The sequence below is a fragment of the Patiria miniata genome, unplaced genomic scaffold (assembly GCF_015706575.1).
Source record: "Patiria miniata isolate m_02_andy unplaced genomic scaffold, ASM1570657v1 HiC_scaffold_7, whole genome shotgun sequence".
In the NCBI taxonomy this organism is placed as follows: domain Eukaryota; kingdom Metazoa; phylum Echinodermata; class Asteroidea; order Valvatida; family Asterinidae; genus Patiria; species Patiria miniata.
This window is the reverse complement of record NW_024037074.1, coordinates 11,167,566-11,190,590: the sequence shown is the minus strand read 5'-3', so window position 1 is coordinate 11,190,590 and position 23,025 is coordinate 11,167,566. Positions and strand designations below refer to the sequence as shown.

General features: G+C 39.8%; 1 protein-coding gene across 4 annotated transcripts; it reads left to right on the top strand.

Moving 5' to 3' along the window:
* The first annotated feature begins 321 nt into the window (after positions 1–321).
* On the top strand, positions 322–22,084 carry LOC119745930 (transcription cofactor vestigial-like protein 2). 4 transcript variants are annotated; one of them, XM_038222612.1, is made up of 4 exons: positions 322–1,238; positions 3,399–3,825; positions 8,817–9,326; positions 18,764–22,084. In XM_038222612.1, exons 1-4 carry the CDS (start codon positions 1,158–1,160, stop codon positions 18,820–18,822), a joined length of 1,077 nt encoding a protein of 358 aa, XP_038078540.1. In that variant the 5' UTR covers positions 322–1,157; the 3' UTR covers positions 18,823–22,084. The 4 variants fall into 4 exon arrangements, with proteins under 4 accessions (XP_038078540.1, XP_038078542.1, XP_038078539.1 ...); XM_038222614.1 differs by lacking the exon at positions 322–1,238 and adding an exon at positions 2,812–2,880; XM_038222611.1 differs by lacking the exon at positions 322–1,238 and adding an exon at positions 2,887–3,105.
* The last annotated feature ends 941 nt before the right edge of the window (positions 22,085–23,025 follow it).

Here is a 23,025-nt window from a genome sequence, read left to right as displayed (position 1 = left end):
TATTTACCCTCACTTCGAAGATTCTGTATAACACGTAACAAGTCCTACAACTGCAGTACAGTGCTGTAATACACGTACATGTGTACTTTGAAAGATTCTTTAATGACCTTCAAATTCACTTGATCACATCCGTTAATGACTTGGGCTGCGGTGCCCTTTAACATTTGTCGACAAAATGAGAACTATGTTATGACGGATTTCCTAGTCAGTTGACCCCGTGTCACTTTATCAGTTTGTCTCCCCGCGGATGAAAGACGGGCGCTGATTCGCACGGCAAAATAAAGAGATCCAACTCCACAGACACATTTTTGCTGATTGGACAAGTAAAGGAAGTCGGCGTGAGCCAGTGACCAATCACGAGCAGTAGTGGGCGTGGTTTCGTTGTGTCTTACACCGCCTCCAGCGCGCATATGCACTGCAAACTTTTCCTTTTCATTTGGTGTAAAGTGAAGCGACGGTATCGGTATCAGTCGGTACATGACATCCGGGGCAGCGTGTTTACTGGGTTTGTTTTGTCTGTGGAGTGGAGGGCTGGAATTGCTGATTGCGGAGACAACATCAAAGCCATATCCTTCTGCTTTGGACTATCTAGCTGCATGTTGTTCCGGTCCCAGATGTGTTGAGAATGCACGCAATTCACTCCACGATCTGATGAAACCGTGACTTTGAAAACCCGCTACAAAGGAATTAAACCAACCGGAGATCAAGTATTTATTTCCACCCGTGGAGTACTCCGGTCCAGTCGCGCATTTGTATCGAACCGGGTCAAATACTTGCACTAGTTTCCAAACAAAGATTCTACGATTAGAAGCTACGTACGGGACATTTTTGCGTTGGATCACCGTTCTTTACCAAGACAAAGCATTCATCTTTAACACTACAGCTGAACATTTCGAGGTATCTCTGTCTTGGTAAACAGGTAGACACCAATTGTTACAACACACGTGCACTTCCTCTCCGGGAAAGGGCAAATGCTATCTTGACCGAGTTCATCCCAGCTCAACCCATACTGTGGAAGGTTTCTTGGGTGAAATCAGCTATCGCAAGGCTTCTTGGAGAAGTCGGTGATTACGTCCGGTGTTTACCTGCAAGTCGTACTATCAAGGATACTTGGTATTGATATATTTTTCTTGGAGTATTATTTGAGGGAAGACAGGATGAGCTGTTTGGACGTGATGTATCAGAGCGCCTATCAGCCGTATCAACACTACCCATTCTACCAGCGTCACTTCACTCAGGTAATTACACACTGCAAAAACTGTAGTGTTAATTTAACACCATTTGGTATCTGTACAGGACAACACCAGTAAAATTTAACACCAGATGGTCCTATATAGATACCAATGGTGTAAATTTAACACTGCAGTTTTGGCAGGGCATAGAGAATTATGTAATCGACTATAGTCGTCAGACGCCTATTTCAGTTGTGTACAAATAATGGGGTATCCTCAAAAATTTCGATGTATTTTCTTACAAATTTGGAAAGGTTACCGCTTCCTCATTTCCCACATTCATGTTTTGCAGCATAATAACTAGTCAACATTAAAGTTATATATGAAAGTGGCGTGAGAATAGAGCTTCTTTGCTGATTGATAAATAATGTACATAGTTTTTGTTTGGCATATTATTAAATGTGGGGAATTTATACACCCTCTGACCATAGTGCTATTATTAAGTCAATTAGTTTTAGGAGATTTGAAGTTTTGTCCCACGAAAGGTAAATTAAAAACTTCCTCTATTTAATACCAGATAATTTATCACAGTTGACCTTGGACGACCAACGTAAACATGAGGACCCGCCGAACGTAATACTAGTAATAGGACCGTTCATGAGGCCCTGAAAATAAATCAACGTTAACCCAAAATTATATCAAATTTTAAGACACCATTTAATTTCTTCAAAATGCATTTTAAATCCTTTTGTTTTGGTGAAGTAGCCTTACATTTGATAAGTTCAATTTTGAAGAAGGTAACTTCATTTGGATATCTATCGTGTTGGTATTACTTTTAAGAAAGCATAGTACCAAGGTTGCACGTAGAAAAAAACATCGAAAATATCTAGCTCTAGACGTACAGAAACCCGATTATTTCAGTAATTCTCTGAATTCTTTTCAAACTTTGAATATTTGAAGTGAGTGAGCGTTAGTCATTGCTACGCCATATGAAAGTGTGACAAAATCTTCTAGTAATAGCTGGGATAACCGAATTCTAACATGTCTGACATTTGTGGAGTTTCGTTTCATTCTCATTGTCACATATTCTACAATTTTGGCAAACCAAGTTTTAACAGAGCTAAACCTCTTGGAATTTTGTCAATCCTGCCTATGTTTTTTTTTCAAATTATATGTTCTTACCCCCTTTTATTATTATTTTTGTTTTAAAGAACAGTGATAATTCCTTTGGTCGAAATTTTACTTCAATGAAGATATACGGACCACTGGCATTAAAGCCATTTTAATCAAATTTAAGCTACTATTTAAACAGTAAATTACAAATTTACTACATGAAAAAAATTACGAAGCCTGAATGTTGAAAAAAATGGAGTGATTGATGTTTTCCCATTTATATATAGGGTCACTATCTGGCAATGTTATGAAAACATGTTTTCTCGAACATGGGGGAAAAATGTAATCATTTCGTAATGAAGTCAACAGATGCTTATTTGTTCAACCAGTTCGTTCAACCTCTGATACATTTCGTTAAGTGAAGTGTGTCCGCATGAAAGGCGCTAGTCTGGGGCCCCAATCATTTGCATATGAAAGGCGATAACAAATCTTTGGAATTCATTAGATTCCTCTCCCTGTCGAACAGGTGTTGAAGCATTCTTGGTCTGGACATGACATGACAACATATAACTCTTGAAGATGAAAATATCTCCAGGTACATATGTGTACATGACTTTACGTTTCAGTCGCAGAGTTATCTTGTTTAGCCCCGAAGCTGTATACACTTTAATGTCATCATATGGACATTCCACGTGTTGAAGATTTAGCAGTGGCATACCCGTTGTCGGTAATGCCTAACGCATGTGCTGTCTGGGACGGCGGAGGGGTCGGCACGTTAATATGTCTTGAAGATTCCCACAATGACCGGAATAGCCATGATGTAAGTGTCTCACGCAAAACAGAATTAAACCCTTACTACTAAACCTCCACGGAATCTATTTGGGATGAAGTACCAAATGCTACAAAAGTATACTTGGTATTTCGAGGTGAAGTGCCACATGCTACATAATACTACAATATTGGACTATTACCATAGGCTCGAGAACTGCATATTGCAAATTCTTCCAGTAAATTTGTAGCTCGAGGGAGGTAAGGGTTAATTAGCCTGTGTTCATTTCCCCTGATTGCTTGGATATTAAATTATCTGATTATTTGTGATTTTTGATATCACAGAAGTTTGGCCACTATAAGATGCAAGAGCCCCCAGACCATGAGACGAACTACACCCCTCACACTCAGTCGGTACCCCCAGCCACATCCACCTCACCCTACCATCACCCCCACCATCATCACCACCACCATCACCACAGCTCGCCAACCACGGGGAACAGCTCCGCGAACCCCCACCAGTCCAGCGTGAAGAAGGAGGACAAGCCTACCGTGGACGAGGGCGAACCCACGGTCGAGGCGGAGTACGTCAACTCGCGCTGCGTGCTCTTCACGTACTACGCCGGCGAACTGAACAAAGTGGTCGACGAACATTTCAGCCGGGCGCTGAGTCAGCCGAGTAGCTTCCCCTCAGACGGACGGGTGGGGGTGAGCACAGGGGACGGTCAGGATAAACAAGGTGAAGGAAGCACGTGGAACGGCAAGAATGGGGGTAAGTGCTACGTATACCCTTCGCAATTCCAAGAGATTATTGTAATGAATTTCATGCCTGCATGAAATTGCATGAAGGTTGGTATATTGCCTAGATTTCCTCGTGAGCTTCCAGCTCTGAGGTCAGGGTTAGAATCCCACCCATGCGCGCGCCCATTACTGAATCCAGACGAAAAGTTAAAATAAAATTACTGCAAGGAAAAGATTATGACCATTTTTCTCCACATTGTCATGGTCACGAAAATACCTTCTGTTTACATTTGTAGTTCATTCCACGTGTGAATTCTTGAGATTGTTCAGACTATAGGCATGTGATGTAGGCCAGCATAATAGCATATCTGCTTTTCAGACATGTCAGAAATCCCCAGTAACTAAAGACAAGTATGTTGGATGGCTATCATTTTCTTGCGTCTTGTAGGTCGTCCTTAAGGAAGTAACACATGGAATTCAGCCACCAAAAATGTAGAAATCATATTGAAAAATACCAGTTTTGATGATAAATATGAGCATATCTGTAAAGAACCAATAATAGATGGCAACGTCGTTAAATTATATCCGTCAAGGAAAATGAAAGAATGTATAGTATCCAGACGCCACTTCTTTGGTTATGTACAAAATCTATGGAGAGTTAAGACGTATTTTCTGACAAATTTGGAAACGTTTCTCAGTCACAGATTCATGTCTTTTCAACATGTTTGCAATGACTGACCTTCATTGAGATGAAATATGACAAAAAGTGGCGTCATCAGGATGAAACATTGTTCCCCGTCAAGTATACTGACCAAATTCTGGAGGGCCCACTGCCCATTTAAAAGGACGGTGGTGTTTTGACCAGCTTCGCGAGCAGGTATATCAGTTCCTCCCCGTCTCCTTTAACGTTTCTCCCGGTTGAGGTCTCGCGTGCGGTCACGGTCAACTGAAAACTGCTGCCGTTTCCCCCTCAGTCTATCTGACCTGGTTTCGTACCTTCAATCAATTTGGGAAATATTGAATTTGACTTGTCAACCGATGTCAAGACGGTTCAACCCCCAGAAGAGGCAGGAATGCGGCTAAATATGAAACATATGGTGCTGTCTCTGTGAAGAAACTCCAAGCCAAAGAAAAAAATCTTGACATGCCTGTCTGTCTTTATGCTGATGCTTTCGCTTTGATTATTATTGCTTGGAATGACTCTATTAGCTGTAGAAAGGAAAGCCGTCGTGAAAAAATATATTGTGGAATGCGCGTGCGGTTTTAATTTGGTGTAAGACAATATATTTTCTCTCCTTGTGATATATTTTATGGAGTTGACCTCAGAGGAAGGTCAACAATAAGAGGACAGCTAGGGCAATGCTTTAAAGAAAAAAATACGATTTTCAAATTGCATGAACGTTAACCAAACTCGATATAAACGTACGAGTACAATTTATTCATGTCTCAAAAGCTTGCGGATTTCGCAGGTAATTGCACCATGCATGGTGCAATAATTATGGCTACATGGCCATGGAGCGCAGGGATTGTATGTGGGCGTGGTTTCGGAGAGGGTGGGACTGAGGTAGATTAGGAATAACTAACGAATGTGGTTTCCATATGCCATCTGGGAGAAGTCCATGATATACGATTACGTAGATTATGAAAGTCAATACAATAGGCATACTGTGAACATTAGATTCTTGCGTTGTTGGATATCAACGAGTATTTTAAGGGGCGTGTCAGTTTTAAGCGGGAGCCTGTTGTGTAGACCTAATCCGGAAAGGGGATTTTCCCTCCCCTATCATCTCGAGGCGAGGCCTCTTCCCTTCTCAAAATGTTGTCCTTGTTATAAAATGTACCAGATTTTTTCCATAACCCTTTAATAAACTATGTTAGCTTGGAACATTTCTGGATCCTATTAGGCCCTAAAATCAAATAACACATTCCTTTTAGAAAAAATTAATAAACCAGTCCTACACCTGAAACCTAAACTTCCAAGGGGTATCAACTCCCATGTAGAGTAAATGGGTTCTACTTCTACCGTCCTCAATCATACAAAATCCTCCAAAATGTACCGATCTATTTTCAGTGTGGAGGATTCAAGATGCTTAAAAACCTTATCAAGGTGAATGTCCAGTCAATCCCCTGGTAGCCCCTGTCAGTGCATCAGGGGCCGACTTGACAGATCTTCGCTTCACCGTACCCGTGTAGCTGCTAATTCCAGAGCGCGAACTCCTGACTCGCCCCGGCTTGACCGCTCTAGGCCCCCAAGACCTCCTTGACAGCTGGCACACGACCACAGCCGCAGTTAATGCCAAGTTCATCGCTAGATAAAGACCGAGAACAGGTGATGGAATGTCTGCGGAACGAGGCACCGTAGATGCGGCTACTGCGTAAAGCTCGAGTCGAAAGACAACCCGTGCAAGCCTCACTATAACAAATTATGTTTTAAGATAAAATCAGAGTTTGGCATGCTTAAAAAACCTTATCAATCAAGGTTTTTATCTTTAATTAAGAGCGGAGATCAAACCTTGAAGTTGGGGTTAAATAACTGACATTTTAAAGAGGATGGTTCGGACATTATGCGGGTGTTTTTAAACTTCGGGTTCATCTAAAGCTTCGGCTCCGTCTCTATAGCTCCGGAATATTTTAATCGTTTTATTGCATGCTCCAACCAAACGAGCACACTCTTTAACGTTTAGTTTATTTTCAGTATTTAATGTTCAATTGAATAAAAATAGACCCGATACACAGCCAGAGTCTCACGCAACGACCGTAAAATCATGAAAATGTGCCTGAAGCCTCAACTTGAAACCGTACCGATGTTTGAAAATCTAGATGTACGCCATTACTTAGTGGCCAATCTAAAGTAAATCGATCCTCAACGTAACGACTCTCCAGTTTCGTCTAGTTTTTACAATTTTCTTTCATAGATAAATTCTAGTCATTCAAAAACATTCCTTATTATATTCATTTAAAAAAAAAATGACAGTTTGCAGGAGTGAATTTCAAAAGTTAAACTTAAAATTGTGTCAAACATAGTTTACTATTGTTTTTGGTTTATTGAAGTGAAATTATCACCTTGTAAGAAATCTAAAATTCCTTCCGTTTCCCAAAGAAAGAAGCTGGAATTGGAATAACTTCGCCATTTAGTTTCCACATGCTCGCAAGCGATGAGTGTTCGTAATAGCAGAGCGCTCGTATGACAAGCGGCACGCAGTTAAATTTTTATAGTGGCCGTGAGCCCGGCAGCGCGCACGTAGTTTACATTGACGAAAATGTTCACAACTCTATGAAAATAAACATGCTCCAGAATGTCTCCCCGACACTGATGGAAATAACGGGGCGTCAATTAAAGAATAATAGTTATCACTGTCGCAGATTTACAGGTCTTGAAAAGCTGTTAGTGTGAAGGGGGATGGGTAATTCTCCCCCGTGTAAATCCATCGTCGGAATGCAGTTGAGTGCGTGACATTTAAAGGGGATTAAAACTTGATTTGCTGAATCGAAGAATCGTATTGGTAAATGATTTGTCGTGGACCAAACACTTTGGGAATAACAGATTGCAGCACACTGCTTATACCAGTTGTGAAGCATGAACAATATAATTCTGTCAGGCGCATCGATCGTTTACGGATGATTTAGACCTTTGTGAAAAAAAATTAGACATCGAATTAGTATAAATAGTCTAAATAAACAGAAATACTTCGCATTGTTTTGGAGAGTTCCAATTGATGAAAGGTACCTCACGTTGTTAAAAACTTTTTGATCCACTCGTTTAACACTTGGACCGGTCTATTAATCGGCTATGCCAGGCACTATAATCGGTATTAAATCTCTGTAACTACTTCATTACACTTTTATCCCTTACTAAAACAGACATGTTTCCGGGGATAAATTCTCTCATAATTTTGTGGAGGTCCTCTTCACCTTGTGCAGCTCTGCATAAAATTTCAGTTGCTATACTGTATCAGTTTTGACGGTGATGACATGTAAACTAATGATTGTAGTCACTCCAATCAAAAGGCAAGACAATTAGCCAATTGACTTTAACATTTTTAACAAATTTTTACAAATGTCTTGAAATTTTGTCAGTATAAGCACCCGGAGCAGTAGGCCTAAATTGACAATTAACCTGAACATATTAAACTGGTTCATGTGTCTGTTTCCTTCATATAGTAACCTACACCATCATGCTAAAGTCCAATTCTATTTGGACTGAAAAAGTCTGTGAAAACGCATTTAGTGATTGTTTTTAATCCCTTGTGATTGCCCTTGTTGTTTATAAGCGAGTTCCTGGGAGGTTTTTAGCCCAGCGTGTTGACAGCGAACGCACGCCAAGACTTCGACATATGGGTCGCGTATGACCAGGTTTATTTGGTTATGACAACGTGTCATACAAAGCCTCATAACTGAGAACATCTAGAGCTTGAAACGCAACGATTTTTGTGTCAATCTTCATTTTCCCTTCGGCATTTCCTATAACCCGTCCTATAAATAAAGACATAGGGCCTATAGTAGCGATTAAATTGAATACTTTGGAATGTGTAATGTTCCACCTATTTTTGCCAAGTTCGGGACCCTTCACTAGTAGAGTTTCAAAATAGTTTTATTCTTGGGCATCTAACAACCATGCATAGAAAAACTACCAACTCTGAGTATACTTGGCACATTCTTCCATAATGTACAAACAATTTTAGTGAAGTTCACTTTTCTCACTCCGAGGCATTCAATATATTTTGTCTGAAAATAAAAATTAAACTTGTTGTGTGTTCAAGTTGGACTCTATAGACGTCATTATGAAGACGGTGGACGCGAGGTTTTTTTCTTGTTTAGAGGACCATGTATGAACATCTAACTATCGTCCCTTTGAGAAATATATGATGGGGCGACGAAGAACGATTTTGGATGCAGCATCAGGCTGATTGGGAGATTGTAGCGCTTGGTGCAGAGGGGAATATTAAGTGATGGAAAACACTTTCGGGCTTGCTAAGAAAATAATTATAGCGGTGATACAATGTACACTCTTCTCTTCCACAGAATCGGTAGTACCCCCGATGTGTCAACGAGACCTCCCCGCCTCCTTCTGGAACAGTAACTATTACAACCACATCAGGTACCCCCACCACCACGCCCACCACAGCACCCCCAGCAGTACCACCAGCAGCACAACCCAGGGGTCTACCTCAAACTCCGCCCACCACGAGCCCCTCTTCACGGACCCCTACCCCTCACCCCTCCACCACCGGTCGGTTCACCACCAGCCCGACCCCTGGCACTACCCCTTCGTGTCCTCCCAGAGCTCCTACACCCACCACCGGTCCGGGATCCACGACCTGAGCTACCCTGGGATGTCTACGGGGGGAAGCGCCTTCAATCCCCGGTACTCGTCCCTTCTCATCCAGCCCTCGGTCCGGCCTGGGAGATTACCTACGATGCCGGGCCAGTGCGACTTTACCAAGGGAGCTGGTGAAGGGTGGCCGGCGGGATACTCGCACAGTCACTCGCAACAGCTGTCGACGGAGATCGCTTCCTACGGAATGGAATCAGGTAAGATTTGTCCTGAATTAAGCGTGATTTAGTTCCAAGTGAAGAGTTTATTTCCAAAAAAAACGCGATTAAAACCATTTTGTTACATTTAAGAATTCCTCCGTCACCTGGCTGCCCAAAGTCAGTCTCGACAGGTTTCACACAATTTAAGAAATCAATAAAGTGAAAAATAAAGTTTAGAAACAACTTCTGTACTGTTATATTTCTTTAAAGTTTCAAAATCGTAGAAATTTTTCACTTTTTCAAATTTGATATATCGCATTTGGGAAATAAACTCTTCAGTAAATATAAAAATATGGACGAGTTTTCCTCAGTAACATTTCATAATCTTTGCAAAACCACTATTACTTTCGAATCCACACCGAGTTTCGTCTCAAAAACGTCTTCACACAATCTTTGCATAATACTTAAAATTAATATGTTTAATCCATAAATATGAATAAAAATGACACAGTATCAAAGCCTATTGTGAAGCAATATGTTACTGAAGGGAAAGGGGCGAATACAATAGGCGTACATTAGGTCCACCTAGAAATTTATTGAACATCTGAAGTCACATCGTCAACGGTTCAACGCCAAACTATATTACGTTTGGCAAATTGTTAATTCGTGAAAGCCTATACCATACAGTGATACACGCACATTGTATGACTAGTCTCACCACAAGCGGTGTTCTGTGATTGACTGCTGAAGCCAAATCAGGCAAGCTGTTTTGATATGATAACCTTGCCTGCAAATCATAAACAGGCTGAATCACTCCAGGAAACCTCAAATCATCTATAGTTTAGAATACCTCGCCAATTTGAGGACGACATTGTTGAGTAGCAATATCCCCCCTCAATGCTAGCAATATATACCAGCTATTGCGTGTCGTCGAGCAAATCGTTAAGAGGGATTTTATGTCTTTACGATCCTTGGACGACCGTGGGAAAGAATGCGCGGAACACGCGGGGAATTCAACACGACGACATTGCACGCGTTCCTCGGGAAGTTAAACTGAAGTCGACAATGAAAGCGGTATTTAAAACCTCTCTGTTCTGACACCGTTTCGGATTTCACTCCTTGATAACTCCTATGGCCCATGGAAGTTGACGCATCCTTTGTGCGTCTTGATACTTGAAAGGATGAAAAAATACTGCATTATACTGCAAAAGTTATTGAACATGTAATGATAAACGGTCCGGTGTCATGTCAAATTTGGGCACCTACGAAATCTGGTCTCTTTTACCTTATATGGACTCTTACCCTCACACGTGACCTGTCACTCTCTTCGTTATCTATACCTACGCATGCGAAATACGACCAATGCCTCCGTATTTCGCAGCGTCAAAAAATTAATTTATTATTAACAGAATACAAGTTCAAGCTGAGGCCTACGTGCGTAAACGCCATTGATGCTGCGAGATTCGATTCGTAATACTGATTGTGACTACCGTAATTTTATGATGATAAAATCATGGATTCCTCGGTCTTTGGCACCGAAACCAAAACGCCGACCCTGGTGGGAATCGAACCGAACTCGAGGATGACAAGGAATGTCTCGGAAAACCCATCAATAATTTTCCACCTGCATCTAATAAAAGTACTATATAAGAACTTCAAGTAGTTAACCTTTTCAAATAAACCACAAAAAAGGGAAAGTGACTATGGCGCATAATCATTTTTAAAAGTTGAACAAAGACATTGACTGGAGCGGGGTTTGAACCTGCAACCTTCATATTACCGTTCCGGTGTCAGTGAAGCTACGGCCCCAGGATTAGCGTTCCGAATTGCAAGGTTCAAATCCCGCTCCAGTCAATTTCTTTGTTCAACTTTTAAAATATTGTTAACACACCTCTCAGATTTGAAGCAGTAAATGTAGCCTGGTTTGACGAAAACATTACCCTGTGAACGCAAAATAAAAAAAAAGAAACCGATGTTATCATTAATTTTCCATTTTTTTAATGACTCCTTGCTTGACTTCCACGAGAATAATCACCGCGTCGCCACACTTGGGTTGCAACCCTTTCCGCGAGCGCGCCACTCCGTAACCCATTTTCTGTCTTCTGCTGTGACGGCCCACGCGCCAACCGCAACGCCCCAGCGCTGCCCTACAGATAAAGCTAGCCTGTCAATTAACCGTGCCCCAAGCTATATAGCTAGGCTAGCTCTTCCCCGCCAAAATTGGCATACAGATGATGGATTCATGCGCATGCCGGGCATTTTGCCCGTGACGGTAATTGTCCCCACTCCGTCGTCATTAAAACGCCATTTTATTTTTTTGGCTCAGACCATGTTCAGACCGAACCTTAATGGTGGCTGCCTCGCCGCGGTCAAGTGGGGTGAAAAGTTTGTCCTTTACAATCATAAATTAGCTTTGCTTTGAATTTTCATACTTTTTTCCCCAAAGTGTACAAGCTGATTCAACTTTTGTTATACCAGAGGGAAACTTTATTACGAATTCAGGGGCCGATCCAGATAGGCAATCTGACAAGGAGGGAGGCATTTGTTTTCTTTTACTGAAGAAAGTCTTCAAATGATGAATACCCACTGCCTCAATCCTTCAAAAGCCTCCGACAGTCCTGCCTCTCAAAATGCATTCATTCTCAATCCTCCAAAATCCTCCTGCTCGCCAAACACCATCCATCCTCAATCCTCCAAAATCAACCGGTTCTTAATGTGCATTCATCCTCAATCCTTCACATTCCTCCAAAATTGTATTTTGCATTCATTCTCAATCCTCCAAAATCCTCTAAAACTGCCCGGAGGACTTTGGAGGATTGAGGAGGGTCAGGTCATCTACCAGTCAGCAGTTTGGAACTAATATTTTTGCAGACATTGGGGGAGGGGTTAAAGAGATGTGGGGGGGGGGGGCTCGTCATGCAAATCAGTCACCCCCTTCTGGATCCGCTTATTGCATTCACTGAAGAAAATACAAGAAGTTTCACATAAAAGCACGTGTGTTTGCTGCAGACGAAAATAATCTTGAGGCTTATCTTGAAATTAAGTAGCGTTTGAAGACAAAATATCAAAATTCCTTGGCCATTTTGTCAAAAAAAATATAGCTTGACCTTGATGCGAATCAAGATATGAAATTAAATGATAGATGAACTTGAGCTAAAGCCAGCCGGCCCATGAGAACCAGTTGACATGTTGATGAATAGATATTAATGATGTCATTGTGCAAGGACCCAATCCTGGCAGTATTTAGGTGATGTATGGACGGTGCATTTGAGCCTACGGGCTCACACCGCCTCGGGCGAGTTTTTCGTGACGTCACAGTAGGTACAGTTTTTTTGGGTTGACATATTGTCAGAGTTAAAACTTTGACTGGTCTGAAGCTGCTCTACCAGAAGAAAGGCTGGTGACACGTAGGTCCGTTGTGGTAGGCCTGCTTGCCACACAAATTGCCAAACAAATGACTTGCTCATAAAAAGCTTGTAAAAAGCCGGTATCCAGATAAAGTTTATTGTCTAATTTGTAGTACTTAAAGTTAAACAAGTTTTCGGCTGGTGTAATTTTTTATTGCGTAATCTTGCTAAAAATTATCCACTGCTCAGAATCTTAGTGGTTAGAGTTTTGGTTTAGAAAAACCAAACAGTTACCATTAAACAATTCCCGAGTCTCAGCACTGCTTCTCTTTTAAAGAACAGACCATATAGATTGAGCTATACTGTACAGTTGACTCTCTTAACCCTCCCCCCCCCAGGCTTACTTTGGGGTAAAGTACCACATAATACAAAGTACTACAAAAAATATATGCAGTACCCAAATAGTAAAAAAACCCGAGTGCCAGTTGTGCCCACTCACATGTGTATGCTGAAGTACTGCATACTACAGATTACTAGTAGTAGTATTTTGTAGCTTTAGGTGAGGTTTAGAGTTAATATAAACACCGTTAATACAAATTCTGGTCATAGCAAACATTAAGCCTTGGTCCGAACTGTGCATTTGTGTGAACAGTGAATAGGAACGGCACTTTAAATACAAAATGCTGACATAACATTTTGGCTAAGTCTGGCTGAGTTTGTATTAACGAGAGTCGACTGTATATTCATTACAAACTTGAACATTCAAAGTGATGTGCTGTATTTTGTAATAGTTCCCAGTGGGTTTGAAGTATTCAAGTTTCTTTCGTTTTTCGTGATTATTGTAGAGCATGATATCTTTGATGTTGAAGTGTAGGATGCCGATCTCCAAACACTTCTTTTAAGTATCAACTATTCTTCTGATTGGAAATTGTTGCTCAAATGCGGACACTTTTCGCATTAAAAGAACTCGCTTTTTTACCATTGGTAAAACTTTATAGGCCAACACCCGATCATACACTGCCTGCCTCCGTCGGCCGATGCCGCGGTGCCTGCTGCAAAACCTTTTGATGCGCCTGGCGGTTCACAAGCGCCGCTAATTTGAAGCATTACCCGGCGGCAAGTCGGCAGGGTCCCTTTTTGTACCCTTGGCTTCTACCTGTTAATTCCTGAAACTGTAAACGCCGCGTTTGCGAACAAGTTGAAACCCGAGAAAGATCGGTCTCCTAGACTGACTACTACACGGAAACACTGAAATCGACCCGCTAGATTCTTGATTGGAAATAGACGTCCCTAGAGTTCGCAGGTATTTTTATCCGGGCTTTGTGAAATTGTCAGTTTTATTTTTCTCTCCTTGCTCTAAAAGCACCGCGTAGATTTTTTTTTATTATTTGCCCAATTCGGAAAATAGGTAACCTTAACCCACAGGAGCTGATGTGTGTCTGTGGGACTGAATTGCAAAGGGTTGGTCATTACGTAAATTGCCGGGATGAATGGTTTTGGGTGGAAACAAAAACCTTGAGCGGTGATCTATTGGCGGTTTGGCGGTTCGCAAAAGCACATCGGTCCGATGAAAGAAATGTGAATTAAAAGACCAGCGTTTTACACGTGTATTTATATCGGAATAAACAAAAGTTTGGTGTTTTCAAAGTTCTATCCTTGGTTTCATAAAGATTATCAAGTGCCGCCATTTTTTTTTAAATAATAGACCTTGTGAGGTGGATAACTCTAAATGAGAGGTAAATATCTGAGAACCAAAGAGATATATCCGGTTCTCATAACCATATTCTCTTGGAGAGTGACTCCATACTTTATGATCTGGAATTTTTCCGATTTTGCCCGAGTCGGAAGAAATGATCGTAATAACCTATCCACCAAATCAATTCAATTCTATATTAGTTAAGCATATATACGTTTTTGGTGGTCTAGAGGCTCTGTAAAGAGCCTTAAGTCCTCTCTGTACCTATCAGACTCACTATACTGTCACCTCTGAATTTAAGCCGTACCTTGGCCCCCAAAAATATCTTTAAGCTGGTCCCAGAAGGCCAGCCTACACAGTCCGCTTTGTACCTATCTCACTATCAGACTCATTGACCGACTGTCACTTTCGAATTAGACTTGCATAAGCTCTACCTTGAGTCTTGACCAAAACAAATTACTCAGATGACTATACCTGGACCGTCAGACCAATTCGGCCTGTAGGATTTACCGCGGCTGTTTAGTTTAATTTATTCAGATAAAACATACCATGCACAAAGAATGAAATAAGGTAAAACAAAACAAAGGCGAACAACAATTGGTTTCATTTGGGATATCCCATAATAAAAACTACACAGGCGTGCCCATTGCTAATAGATTTAGGTTTCGTTTTGGTGCGTAATTATTCAATTTGCACCATGCATCCATCATTTACGCACTGTACTGTCTCTGTAGACAAGTAATTGCAACAAAACCATTCCAGAGCGTGCATACCGGAGAAAAGCTCTGTCGATCGGTAGGACATCGCGGCGCGGTGCTGCTTGCCTCAGCGGGTCGGCCGGCCGACCCTCGCGGCGGCCTGACAGGCCTCGTACACGCTCCACCTGTCATGGATTCTCGGAGTCCTCTGCTTTCGTAATTTAGGATAACGAAGGTTGAGATAACAGTTTCCACACTTTCACAATCGAGACAACGTCGAAATAAGCAAATGATCTTTATCAATATACTTGTTTTCATGACAAAATTATGCTCGTACATCAGATTTTCCAGACAAAACGAAAATTACCCTCGACAACAGTGATGGAAAAATAATTTCAAGTCACATTCCTCTACTAGTCCTTATGAAAAAACAAAAATGCCCAACAATTGTTCATTCTGAGATATCTGTTTTTGAGGGAGGAGTAGATTTGAAAGTTTTGATGAGGGATCATTTATAAGATGACCCCAAACGTTGTCAAAACCAAAACCAAACCAAACTCCTCTGTTCTGGGGCAAAATAGCTTACTTAACATAATTTGTGAAGGTTCTTATTTGTCATTCATGCAAACAGGGAGCCAACATTTACCTCATTTTCTACTGTTAAGCATTCTTAATGTTCACAGTGCGACCTGGTCATTCAAGGTTGGAAACTTGAAAGAGAGGCTGCTAATAACGTATCTATAGATGTTCACCTGATAGCTTATCAACACTATTCGGGAAAGTCTTTGTTTTGCATGCCGGCCTCATTTCCAACATGGCGAGTCCGCGCAAATTAATACGCAAAAGGAATGCAATTTGGCAATCGTCTGTTCCTTCATCCGTTCTATCGCATCAAGAAAAAAAAGACTGTGCATTTGGCTAGAACCCATTCATCACAGAGTGCATTGCCACTTAGTTAATTTTGCACCCATTTTTTGGCACTCAGATGCCCATATTTCTAGGCTTCACTTCTCACATCTTGCGTGCCAACTCCGTGAAACTCGATCTACCCATAGTGCCCCCGCCGTTGACTGTCTCGTACGCTTGAGTTAACGCATCGCACCGAAACGACCGAGAATTTATTGTCTACCACGTTTATAATGCTCTGATTGGGGACAGGATGGTATATTATACACCTGATGGCTAGCAGTACAGAGCAGAAAAATCTTTAAATTTGTATGTTTTGTTTCAAAGAAAAAATAATGCTTTATTCCGAATTCGGGCGTCTGCAACCCTCTGAAAAGGGCTTTCATTTTCCCGCACAAACGAGCAAGCCGTACGAAAGCCGAATTATTATCTGGCAGCCAATATTTCGAGTTTTGGGGGCCAACTTATTCAATAACTAAACGTTGGTGGATTGTTTTCGTTCGAAATCTCATTCAAACATGAATACCTTTTATATTGCAAGGAAAAAAAGCAATTGCAAAAACAATCTATTTTTAGACGAAACTGGAAAATAGTACGGAGAATACATGTACATCTTCAACATGAAATTACAATCCCAACCCCTCGTTGCTATTTGCTATTGGTTTGGACTGTTGTGTCTGTGACTCAGTAAAACACCTTTCGTTTTGTGCCTATATAAATTATACGAACCATAAATACGAATTAAAATAAGAATTTGCACATCCCTGTAAGTTTAAAAGAATGAATGTAATTGATTACAATAAAAAGAAAAACTTCATGAGTTGAGGAAAAAAAGCAGTTTGGAAAAGTGACGAACATGATGCAAGTTTTCCAGATCGAGATGCTTGGAAAGTTGCACTACTTCCACTGCTTGCACTACGTTTCACCAAAGAAACCTTTGTGTCTTAAAAAAAAAAAAAAACCACAACAGCCAAAAACAACAACAACAACAACTGGGCGTCGAGATAGCGCAAGTAAATGTCAGCATTGTGGTGTATGTACATAAGACTTCTGTCTTTATAGACTGTCTACAGAATCTAGAAGCATTTCATGTTTATTGTAGCAGAAACCATTGCGAGAAAATGCACTTTGCAGCGACGGTTGACAAGTTTAGCAGTTTGCGATTAGACTAGGGTTAAATGTCGTAGACCGTGACTTCGGCTCACCGACACAATACAAAGATATAAATCCGGGTCCCCACATGTGTTCCCAAACTTTGGTCACGTTTGTCTTTTGTTCTTTCGAATTAAATTGTATTTTTGAAAACACGAGCCATTGTTTAAATCTGTTCTACTTGCGGTGAAAATATTGTGACTACAGAAATCTCAAACATGTTTATATAGTTGGTGCTGTCTTGTATTCCAAGCCACGACACTGTTGGAAACTTATACTTTCTCCTTCGACCGTAATGAGTTATGCGTATATACTCTTTTATATTGTTTTGCAAATGCTATTGAATTCTCTCACGTAATTGCTTTGTATTAAGGTGGTCCTTTGAAAACAAAATACATTCTGTATCTTAGCCATTTTTGCATGGAAGAGAAGTCTTTTTGATTTTATCTGATAACAGTTATACATGTAGAGCACAAACAGAGCTGTTGGTTTCGTTTCAGAAACCAATGATATTTCTTTCGCTCTTTGGACATAAATTTAACAAGCAAAGAAACTAAACTGAGGAACAGAAATCTCTATCACACTCCAATTAAAAAAAACACGTGCACGTTTATAAACGAGTAAACAAGTCGGGACTGTCGTTAAGAAAATATAACACAAAGTAAACCCTAAGTTACTCCCTAGAGGGTAAACACAATCGTATAGAATCGGAGGATTCAGGACTGTAGCCCTATATAGTATTATTCCATATAGTTGCAGTCCATACCAGTTCTAAAGCTAATTACTGCAAAATTTACAACCGTCATTTTGAAATTCGATCCTGACTTTTTCTCATCATCAAATCTGAAAATCAGCATCAACACAATCCTTTCATTAAAATAAGCCCAGTTTCCATGGCAACATGCATCTTGTTCATTCCTTAATAACCCGACGTAATTTTCTTTTGAAATTCCACAAATAACACGTGCGCGGGATTAATAATAAGAAAGCTCAGGGAATGCTGTTCATTTAGCCTTTTTTTGTGGCGTCTTCTCTTGTTCCCCTGGTCTGGTTTATGTACGTAACGCACCTTGATCCATCAGCGGTCGTCTCATCAGAGTTTTACCGGGATGAGCTCTCGCTCTTAAATCATTACTAATACGGGATAATTAACCGCTAGCTTGTTCATTTGGGCCCGCTATTGTTGGTTTGTGTGGCGTCCCGTCCGTTTGACCGTGAAGAACAGGCCTGGGAATGATGAGTGAAAACGATCAGATCCACCCGTAAAATCCATCCCAGTGCGGGAGATGTGCATGGGATGAAAACGTCAACGACCGTTCCGTGCTTGTTGTTTTTACGAGTAAAGTGATTCGTACAGGTTTAATTTTTAAATATTTTAAAAGTTAAACCTGCGACCTCCGGATTGCCGTTAAGGTGCTCTACCCACTGAGCTATCTAGCTAAAATCATTTAAACTAGCATTCAAATCCTAACGTAAAGTACTTTTAAGAAAAATTAAGTCAGTAAGAATCTACGTCCCATTCGCGTACACCTGTACTACATTTGACCTACCTCCTAGTACTAGCGTCTATAAAAGCAGTGAGTTGACATTTTCATTTACCTCCAGGACAATTGTTAAAATCATTACTAAACAAACAATTTAATTTTTAATACTTTTAATGACCTAAATTTGTTTTGTCTTCTTTCAACCACACAGCATCTTCGTCATCAGCGCTAGAAGCAGCAGACACAAGCAAAGATCTCTACTGGTTTTGAGCGCGGACTCTCCGTGCGTCACAGGCGATCGCAGACAATCGCCGACGATCGCAGACTACGGGCGTTACGGTCGCAGACAATCGCCGACGATCTCAGACTACGTGCGTCGTCTGAAAATCCCAAAGGTACATAGATCTAATGCGGTGAGAAATATGGTTGAGACTTATATGTGCAGTGTAATGATGTTTTGGTTTTATTGGCCGGGACTATATATATTAATTTTTGGTAACACTAAAATATACTTCAGGAGATGTTCATCCAAGGAATAAGAAACTGCCATCGAGACAATAGAGCCTGAAAGTTAACCCGTGGTGGCGCGCTTCCGGACCCCTCGAATAGGAAACTTAGCGTGTAAAAGTCAGAGTTGTAAAATTATTTTTGGTTTTAAAGAAAATCACCCTCGGAAAAGACCTTTGGAAAATTGTTACTAGCATCTCAATTTATGGAAACTGAAAAATCGCATGACGTGAAAGAGAAATATCCTGCCGAAAAAATGAGCCTCTCACTTCCGAAAATCTGAAATATGTGTGGAAAAGTGGAACTCGGAGGACTCGTACAAAGATGAACATTTATGAAATAATTTTGTGGCGGTCATTGGGTAAAAACTGAAACGTATTAACGTAAATAGGAGACTAAAAATTTTTTGGGACACACAATTTGTTTTAATTAACTTGAAGGTCTCATTCGCATTTACAAACAATCTAAAATGACCGTTGATAAGAACTGTATTCAAACAAGCCCGACTAAATCTAGAATCCATCGTATGTAGGTACGTTAATCTTAGCGTCCTTATCATTTTCGTTCTCACGCAAGTACGCGATTTAAAAACGAACGTAATTGAACAAGGAGACCTAGGTTCGAAAATCCGGCTGTGAAAGGTCGTGAGTAAAATTGGTTTTTACCCACCTCCAACCGATTTCTCATGATTTTTTTCTTATGGAATGCCCAGGTTAAACTCCAACATGAATGTTTCTTGGGGTGATTACGGTTAGAAATCATTCTGTCAAAAATAATTGCAAGAAAACGGGCAACCCCGTGTAAAATGCCCATAGAATGGGTCCGGAAGCTCAAAGACAAAACGGCGTAATTTTGAGGCTCTATTTCTTCAAAGAGGAAACAAAACATTGGGTGCAACCTTTGCGTTGTATAATTTCCCACTGCCCTTTCAAAACTAAATCATTATTTCTTGTGCAAGTTGCACTTGAAAAAAAAAGAAGACTTTTTCAGCGCACGAAGTGTTACAATTGCCAATGAAAATGTTACCATCTTTAAAAAAGGTCATATAGTTTCATTATCATAAAACATGCTTGTTGTAAAACCAAAGTGTATTGTACAGTATATATGTTTGTATTTTTGAAGTTTTTGTACGAGAAAATTACGAGGATATTTTTTTTTCCGGTTTTTGTGTGAATTTGTTATCCACATAATGTAGACAGTAGGTCGACATGGTCGAACCGTTCTACCTTTTTTCAAACCGGGAATTTTTCAGATGCTATGCTCATTTTCTACAAGAATTATGGGGAAAACATCTGCAAGATGAATACCTGCTCTGTTACGCGAAAAGAAAAACAAATTGAACATGTATTCCTTGTTTTTGGTGTCAATGTTTTGGTTAAAAGTCTTAGGGTTACCCCTAAAAAGAATTCAAACGAACATGTGTTGAATTGCTTATTGAAGAAGTTGGAACTGTCTCCCTTTTCAACACGGTTGCCTCAATTTTATCACATTTGTCGGCGGGCACTTTTTTGGCTTTTGTCGGCGCATCAAAATATCGCACGACGTGCATTCCGTTCATTCAGTCCTTGGGTTAATATAGAAAGTCGGATATTTATTGTTTCTTTGAGTGTTTTAGAGGGAATCTTAAAAATGTTATGAAGGGGATTTGGTGATTGAAATGGAGCAAACAGATATAGAAGATTGACAGATGATGCAAGAATTAAATCCCAATATATGTTTTTCTTAAATGCGAAAAACCAGGGTTTGTGTTGTGATCGGCCGACAGTTTTGCTTTCCCCGCAAAATGTTTTTTTTTCAAATAACTATTTATCACCGATTTTGTGCTTGACAGAAGATTAATCATGGAAGTATTGACCTAAAATCATAACTTATTTAAATTAAATCCAAATATTGGCAAAGTGGTCACTTATTTATAAATTTGTTTATAATAATATGGTACTAATTATTTAAGACAATAGAAGTATACGACTTTGTGTAAACCAGTGCTGGTCTATTTGTTTTTAAAGCAGAGAAAAATGGCATATCTATTTAACTTAAGAAATACAATCATTGGTTTCAGATGGCCAAAAAACTGCGCTGATCTGCTTAATTGAACACGAGAGATAATATATGTAAAATTTGGATTTTCTTTGGGGCAATATTATATTCTTATTTCGGTCGTTGTAAAGTGTATATAAATCCATGGAGTTTAGGCCTACGCGTGTATCTTCCCTTGTCCGTGTCAAAACTGTGTTATATACGTTTAACAGTCGGTGAATGAGAGATATTGAAAAGGTATTTTAACGATGTTTTAAGATGTTGGGTTTTGACATGGTAATTTTGTACAGTGTTATACCGCCCGCAATGTTTTATCAAAAAAGTTTTTGAGCAAGTTTTTTTCACAATATTATATTGAACCTGGTTTCAAAATGTTGATGGTGTTTGCGTTAAAATGTCATATTGCGATTTGTTATTAACATTGTTGGTTTTCTATACCCGAAGTAGGGTTCAAAACTGACAACGCTATTCAGTATGGAAATTTGTCCTATTTATTTGACATACAATTATTTCTCTTGACAAAAGATATCTGTTGATAGGTTAAAAGAAAAACATATTGGTAAATGGACAAGTTACTTCATCCATGTTAAAGGTATGATGTGTTTGATTATCTTAACTCGAATAAGTATCCTATCTCTTGCATTTATTTATATTGTACATTAAGACATATAAAAATTAGGTAAATAATAATTTGGCCATTATTAGATACTTTGAAAACTCCCACCCATAATCTTTATATTTGATACCCAACCCGTCTTATAAATCATATATATATTATCCAACCAATTTTAAGACAAGCGTTTAGTTACCAAAGAGTAATATATCATTTATCTTGACAAACATGCCTTAATTTCCCCTTATGACATCTTCAGAGATATACAATGTTTTCACGGATATAAAAGTATCCGTTTCCTGTGTACTTTGATGAAAAAAATTCCAAGTGGGAATTTATCAATAAAACATCAAAGAATACGCACCTAAAAGACAATTGTTTTCAACATTGATGTAGTGTCCTCTTGTTTGTTATCTTTACTGTCTTGATTATCCGGTAGCCTAGCGGTAAGGCACGGAACTCCAGTTCTCGAGACCCGAGTTAGAGCCCGAGGGCGTTTTTTATTTTTATTTCTTTAGCCGATTCTAAGGGTTAAATAAACCCCTTGCATTTTTTTCAATTTTGGCCAAAAAATGAAATTGCATGAAACTTGCTAGCATGATGCCTGAGGGCCCTTAGAACACATTCCCCAGCTTTCTCTTCCCAAATGTGCCATTCAAAGGAAATATGGCATGCAAAATATTGTAAATTAAATTCTATTTTTTTTTAAATATTTCTCCATGAATCCTTTCTACTTGCCCAAATCTCTTCAATAATCACTTTTCCAGTATGAAAGTATGTTTATTATGCCTCCTCAAGTGTTTCTGAGTTGTTTCCTGAAAAGTCGATTTTTGACCCAAATTTGCAAAAAAAGTAAGGCTAACCTCTTGCATTTTTTTCAATTTTGGCCAAAAAATGAAATTGCATGAAACTTGCTAGGATGATGCCTGAGGGCCCAAAGAACACATTCCCCAGCTTTCTCTTGCCAAATGTGCCATTCAAAGAAAATATGGCATGCAAAATATTGTAAATTTAATTTTAATTTATTTTAAATATTTCTCCATAAATCCTTTCTACTTGCCCAAATCTCTTCAATAATCACTTTTCCAGTATGAAAGTATGTTTATTATGCCTCCTAAAGTGTTTTTGAGTTGTTTCCTGAAAAGTCGATTTTTGACCCAAATTTGCAAAAAAAGTAAGGCTAACCCCTTGCATTTTTTTTCAATTTTGGCCAAAAAATGAAATTGCATGAAACTTTCTAGGATGATGCCTGAGGGCCCTTAGAACACATTCCCCAGCTTTCTCTTCCCAAATGTGCCATTCAAAGGAAATATGGC